This window comes from Palaemon carinicauda, chromosome 7, assembly GCF_036898095.1.
Source record: "Palaemon carinicauda isolate YSFRI2023 chromosome 7, ASM3689809v2, whole genome shotgun sequence".
Taxonomy (NCBI): domain Eukaryota; kingdom Metazoa; phylum Arthropoda; class Malacostraca; order Decapoda; family Palaemonidae; genus Palaemon; species Palaemon carinicauda.
Window position 1 is genome coordinate 68,109,377 of NC_090731.1, and position 7,500 is coordinate 68,116,876.

The 7,500-nt window shown below is 42.2% G+C and overlaps 1 protein-coding gene across 1 annotated transcript; it reads right to left on the minus strand.

The window, feature by feature from the left end:
- Positions 1 to 587: 587 nt before the first annotated feature.
- On the minus strand, positions 588 to 1,100 carry LOC137644340 (uncharacterized). The gene has a single exon (XM_068377329.1). The coding sequence runs from the start codon at positions 1,098 to 1,100 to the stop codon at positions 588 to 590; it is 513 nt and encodes a 170-aa protein (XP_068233430.1).
- Positions 1,101 to 7,500: the final 6,400 nt, after the last annotated feature.

The following is a 7,500-nucleotide window of genomic DNA, read 5'->3' on the forward strand; positions in this document are numbered from 1 at the left end:
CCTTGGTCAACGACCTGTTTTGTCCCTGAATTTTTCGTCATTAATGATAAATGCTGGCTTTAACCTGTTAATCGAGATCCAGTCTTCTCTTCCGTGGATGAGTAGAAAGTGTGCCTTGGGGTTTCTGTTGATGACTCGGTAGGGTCCTTTGTATTGCCGTCTTAGTAGGGGTCGGTAGGTGACGTCACGGATGAAAACGAACTCGCACGTCCGTGGATCTTGCGGCTTGAACGTTTTTGTTGTGTCGTTGAAAGTTTAGTGACACAGGGTGAATTTGCTTACGCCGTTTCTGATTCTTTCTGGGTCTAGTCGCTTTCGTTGGATGGCGCCGGGAAGAATTCTCCTGGCATGCCTATGTTTTCTCCATAAACTTTTTCTGCTGATGAAGGTTCTCCGTTGGATCTGGGGGGGCGGTGCGTAGTCCTAGGAGGATGAAGGGTAACTGGGCCTTCCAGCTGTGTTCAGAGCAACGGGCCATCGGGAAAGCTTCAAGGGACCGATGGGCCCATTCGACCATTCCTTTCTCAGCGGGGGTTGTTGGAGGTTGTGCTGTGGGCGGTGATCCCAAGTGATTTTGTGAGGGTGCCCTAGACATCTGAAAGGAAGGCCAGCCCTCTGTCGGTTGTAACGTTGTCTGAAACGCCGAACCTGCTTATCCAACTTAAAAGGAGGGTGTTGACACAGGAGGGTGTTGATGAATCTTGGCAGGGGGTTGCTTCAATACACCGGGCGAACCTGTCGATGACTGTCAACAGGAAGCAGTCCCTTCCGGAATTGGGAAGGGGGCCAATGACATTGATGTGCACATGGCCGAAATGTCTCATGGGTTGCTTGAAGTAACTGATTCCTGATACTGTGTGTCGGGAAATTATGCTTGTTTGGCAGTTGATGCAGCTGTGGGTGCACCGGATGATATCCTTCATCCCGTGCCATATGAATTTGCTGGATATGATTCTTACCGTTGTTCTGTTCGAGGGATGGGAGAGTGAGTGTACTACATTGAAGATGGCTTTTCTTTGAAAGGAGGGTACCAGGGGCCTGGGACGGCCAGTACTGACGTCGCAGAGGAGGGCCGTGTTAGATGACCCTAAACAGGACATCTTCCCATTTTAAGCTGTGATGGCTGTCCGGTAGGCTGGTGTTTCTTGGTAGAGTTGTTGCTCATGTGCCAGGTCCTCGTAGTCAATGCCGAGGTAGATGCCGTTTATTTCTATCCTGGAGAAGACGTCGGTCACTGGGTTTTTCTTCCTTGGTACGTATTGGAGTATGCATCCAAATTCTGCGATGGCGGCAAGGTGTCTCTGTTGACAGGCTAACCAGGCATTACTTGTTTTCTAAAAGGTACTTGAAATGTTTTACCTCTGTTTAGACTGCAAGGGGCTCTCGGTCGAAAGTACTGTACCTTTGGTTGGCGCAGTTAAGTTTTTTTCTGAAGAAGGCGATAGGCTGCAGGGCGCCGTTGACCACTTGTTCTAAGGAGGCTCCAGAGGCTGTGTTGCTGGCATCGGTGGTCAGCTGCAGGTGTGCTCCTGGGGTGACGAAGGCCACGTTGTAGCTTTGGCGAGGGGGGCCTTCGTCTTTTTAATGCTGACTGCTGCTCTGCGTTCCAGGACAACGATTTCGGTTTACACTTCAGGGCATCGGACAGTGGCGCTGAGATGCCTGCAATGTTAGGGATAAAAAGCCTGTAATAATTAACCATTCAGAGGAATTCCTGTAGTTCTTTGATGGTTTTTGGTGATGGGAATTCTTCTATTATCTTGGTTTTGATGTTAGGGGACGTACGCCTTCGTTGGAGATTTTGTGGACCACGATGTCGATGGAATCGGCGCCGAAAGTGAACTTGTCAAATCGTATGATTAGCCCGTTGTCCTGGAGTTGATGAAGAACAGTTCGAACGGGATGAAGATATTCGTATTGCGATTTTGAAAATATCAGGATGTCTACTACGTAGCAGCAGCAAAATGGCAAGTCCCCAAGGATGCTGTCCGTACGAAGCTGGAACGTCGCTCCGGCGTTCCTGAGTCCAAAAGTGGAGTATGCGAAGACGTAGGTGCCAAAGGGGGTGATAATAGCGGTATTTGGAATGTCATCTTGGTTGACAGGAACCTGAAAATAGGATTGCAAAAGATCCATTTTAGAGAAGATTTTTGCCCCATTCAGGGCCCCAGTGAGGTCCTGGATGTTGGGCAAAGGATAATGGTCAGGTGTGGTGACGAGGTTAAGTCGTCTGTAATCTCCGCACGGAGGCCATGTCCCGTCTGATTTCCTGACCATATGTGTAGAGGGGAGGCCCATGAGCTGGAGGCCTTCCTGCATACGCCCATTCTTTCCATCTCCTTGAAGGCCTGTTTTGCATTGTGGAGTTTGTTAGGTGGTAGGCGGCGGAACTTTGCATGCGTTGGCGGGCCCTTTGTTATTATGTAGTGGTAGATGCCGTGCTAAGCGGGTTTTCCTGTTGTCAGTCCTAACACGGGCTTGAATACGTCTGGGAATTCATGGCGGAGGATGTTGTATCTGTGGGTAGAAACAGAGTGAGCGGCGGGCATTGAAGGTTCTTGGGTTAATGCTGTGGATTGGAATGACTTAATGTCTATTAATCTTTTCTGGGCGATGTCGACCAGGAGTCCGTGATGGCCTAGGAAATCTGCTCCCAGGATAGGGTTTGTAACATCGGCGATGATAGAATTCCAAGTGAAAGGCCTTTGTAATAAGCAGTGTTCCGTTGGCTGCTGTAAGGCTTGTTGAAGAGTCAATTGGTTGATTCTTTTCGGATTTTGTAGGCGGCAATATGGAGTAGTTGGCCCCTGTGTCTACCAGGAATCTTTTGCTTGAGAGGCCGTCTTTGATGTAGAAAGCCGTGTGCGTGGGGGCGAAAGTGGCAGCCACTCTGCGTTGCGGCCTGGGCCGTTTTTTCTGAAATGAGCATGGCAGCACGCAATGTCTTGCATCTTTACCGAATCTTTTATGGTAGAAACACCATGCTAGTTCATGGTAGTGGTAGTTTGGCCTTGTGATGACGGGGCAGGTTTGGGATGCGTTGGAATCTTCCACTGATACTTCGCTGATGATGTTGGTTGCGGCAAGCTTTGAAATTCTAGCCGCGTCGAAGAAATGCTGCCTGTTGTCTGTTTCCAGCTGGTAGGGTTGCGGGAGTTGGGTCCTGACTTCTGGTCTAAGTTAATCTTCCTTCTGTTTCCGTCTGCGTCTCGGTCGGGAGGAAAATTAAATTCTGCAATTCTTCCCATGCTTCTGTCGGAGATTGGTCCCCAAGGGGTTGCTGCATTATGTCGAAAATTCTGTGGGCACGTTCAGGTACGGGCGGAGAGTAGAACTCTATAAACTTTGCCCAAAGTTCTTTGTATAATGGATGACCTGCCCGTGACTCGATCCATTGTGCCCACCTGTCGAAAACGTCTTCTAGTAGCGCTGACAGTATGAGGTTGGCAAGGTCGATCTCCCGGGTGATTCCCGCGATGCAAAATTGAACATCTGCACGGGTCAGCCATGCCGAGACAGTTTTGTGTGAGAACAGTGGGAGCTTGATGTTTGCCATATTGGCATTTTGTTCAGCGGGCAAGGTTGCGGGTGGGGCAGATACTGTTGTCTTGTCGGCCGCGAAACTGTGAAACTCGTTGTTAGGCATCGTAAAATCGCCAAAACACTCGTGAGAGTGCCGTATTTATACCGTTATTGGCGGTCTCTTTGTACCTCACGATCCAAAACACACAAGCGAGCGCCATTTCGGTCTGCTAATGGAAATGAGTGTCCAAGGGCATTTCTGCTCCAGGGTCACCAGGTGTGAGGTTACAGAAAGACAGTTTCAGACACTGAGAGTTTATTGACGAGAGAGCTGGACTACATCGAAATGTGGGGACGTAAAAGTAGCACAAAAATGCCTGAGGGGGATTAGCCAGGCTTGGGTTTAAATTAGTGTTTCTTTTGGTAAAAAAGTCATTGTATAATAATCTTAATATAAAATGTACCTATTTGATTATCTCATCTGAAGAAAGAGCGGAGAATTCCGCGTTTACTGATACAGAGCAAAAGATCTCGAATTTAAATACAAAAGCGTGAAATAGATACAAAGGCTTTATAGACATAGAAACACACTTGACGGAGGGTGTCTGTACAGTATAATTTATATAGAACATACACTCACAGATTTTGAATGAACATAATACTTTTAATTATAAATTTGTGCTTATTTAATAGTATCTGTATTTACAGCAGAGCTCTGTGGTAATCTGATTCTTAATCTACAAGCAAAATAGATGGGGTAATTTTAAACTACAGATTATAATATCAGAAGCGTTGAATTAGGAATAAAATTTTGAATACTGCAAGCTTCAGGAAGGCTTCATTTAATAACATTTCTGAACTACCTCATTTCTCGAAACCAGCTTGCCTTCCTCAGAATCAATTTAATCCGCAGGCGTATTTGATCGACCTTTAGCTTGATGTTGACCTAGACCTTTGACGTAGGACTTTTTAAATTGAAGAACTTCCACTTCTCAACATAGCAATTAATCCCTGAAAGTTTCACTACTTTTTGAGTAAAATTACGGCCAGGAAGTTGTTCACTAACAAACAAACATGCAAATAGACTAACGGATAAACGGACAAACAGGGGGTGAAAACATAACCTCCTTTCAATTTCGTTGGAAGAGGTGAAAGAGAGAGTTTAGTTGTGCAAGAGCAGATGATTACGAAATTCATATGATTTGAGACAGACAGACAGACACACTGACAGAAAATTAATACAAAAAGATAAAAATATATAAGAATAGGGGGATTCCCTTGTTATGTTTTTTTTTTTGAGATATCCAATAAACAAAAGGAAAAAAAAGGACTTATAATGCTAGGAAGCTCCAGTTTCTACCTCTAACATCTATCTCTCGAGCACCTCTTTCCTTTTTTGTCATTTATCTCAGAACAGGAATAAATCGTGCAGTGCAATCAATCGTTTCCCATTGGAATACTGTTAACCAATTTTTGGAAGGATTCCACAGCCATCGACTCTCATAGTCAATATGTAACAGTTTTCGAGTTACAAACTGAAATACAATTAAGCAATTTGTGAGAAGTCTCCCCTTCATTCACATGAAACGTTTTCAGGATTGCAATATTTTTTTTTAAACGTTTGTGCCCTACTTTGTCAAATGCTTTTACACGTGTGTTAAAGCATTTTTGTAACAATATGAAGTGTCTTGAATGCTCGGTGATGGTAGTAAGGAATGTTAACAAAGCATCATAGCTTAAGGTTGTTGTGGCCTGATTGGTAACGTCGCTGTCTGGTGTTTGCCAGACTGGGATTCGGGTCCCGCTCAGATTCGTTAGTGCCATTAGTATCTGCAATCTTACCATCCTTGCGAGCTAAGGTTGGGGGATTGGGGGAGCCTATAGGTCCATCTGCTGAGTAATCAGCAGCCACTGCCTGGCCCTCCCTGGTCCTAGCTTGGGTGAAGAGAAGAGGCTTGGCCGCTGATATGGCCAGTTTCTAGGCCATTATCCGGATTGCTCGGGCAATGTCACTGTCCCTTACCACTGCAAAATTAACAAAATTTGCTTCACTTTAACTGATTGTTCAGATATGCTAGAATTCAATACGTTTTATATTGAGAATTTGCTGTTTTCTGTTAAAGTCTGGCGGCTTGGTGGTCATACTAATCATATTCATAATACTACCAAGTTGATTATGCTAATAGGCTGTTGTTTTCATATGTTCAGTTGATGAGAATATATAGTCTATTGTACTGCAGACTGTAAGACCTGTCAAAGTCTGTATGTCACAGACGTTCTGGAAAAGACCAAATTTTAGCATCATCTTTGATGGAAATAAATAGTTTAATTTCGATATTTGTAGGTCAGTTGTACAGATATTCTGAGAGCGACTACATAAAATGCCCCCTGTGTAACTTTGAGAGATGACATCAGTTTCAGTTGTGATGCCTTTTAATAAACAGATAACACCATTTAGAGAAGTATTTTATAGTATTTATATGAAAGATCTGCTTTAATATTGTTATTGTTCTTAAAATATTTAATTTTAATTGTTCATTACTTCTCACAAATTCTATTTCCATATTTCCTTTCTTTATTGGGCTATTTTCCCCTATTGGAGCCCCTAGGTTTATATAGATCAGTAAGGAAAGGAGACAAGGAAAAATTAGATATTTCAAGAAAACATTTTCATGGGTGGATTGTAAGACTATTCCAATGAATCCGATGTAGCTCAACATGAACTGATGGTATCAGATTTTAGGGTAAATAAAGTAAGGAAAATAGATGCCCCTTCCGGGAATAGTATGAGGGAAACTTGGAAGCTGAATGGGGGTGAATACGAGAGAGTTGAAACTTTAGTGGAAAGAGCCAGGGCAGAAATATATATAAATAAAATGTCAGAATTGCCTGAAGAGACATGGGATGTTATGAAAAAGATTGAGGTACTAGGAGCAGCAGCAGAGGTTCGTGGAAAGAGAGAGAGAGAGAGAGAGAGAGAGAGAGAGAGAGAGAGAGAGAGAGAGAGGAGAGAGAGAGAGAGAGAGAGAGATATGAGCATGTGAAAAATAGAATACTTTAGTATTTATTACATGGTGAAAATGTAACTATACAAGATGGTCCCTCGGGCTTCTCATTGCATATTTATTTTTCTCAATGATAACTATTTTTCATTAACACTTGTGAATTTAATAGAAGTAAACATCAACAACAATGGCATTTAATATTGAATTTCCCTTTGGTAATATACAGTATATCCCAAAGATGTGAGAGGTGAAAAGTAATGAAAATAAACAAATGAACTATTAAGAAGTTTCCACTAGGACAACTCACATCAAATTTCTAATGACAAAGGACTTGCTGCTTTTTGTTACAACAAATGCTCCTTACTTCAGTTGATAATGGACTTAGATCCTTAGCGCTTTTATATTGTTATAATGATTACCATGAAAGAGTAATTATATGATAAGGGTATTAATACTGAGTTTCCTCATTGTTTAATACTTACAGAAATGCTTGTTTTTAAATATAAAAGCACAGCGGCTCGGATGTATATTACAGTTAAATTTTAATCAAGTATCATCAAAACCTCACATTTACTTTAAGTTACAGGTAAAATTTAGTGTTTCATAATTGTAATATAACCAATTAAGATCATATATTAACAAAAACACCAATATAATCATTCCTCTGTGAATTTACTTCCTGAATGAGGTATGGTATACGGCATTTCATAAAAGACCTGGACAAAATGACGTAGTTTATTAGAGGTTTGCGTCTAGAATTGACAATTCATTATTTTGATTTACTGTCCAATAATTTCAATTTCAAACAGTTATAAAAGTTACAATTTGACCGTAAAATCAATTGTCAATTAAAGGTATGGGTACAAATAGGAATGGTAGTTTAGAAAAACATCAATAAATAAATGATATGAGTAATAGTTTGTACAAATATCCATAACTTCTTAGGTCTATAATGCACTTTTATTAAATCTTT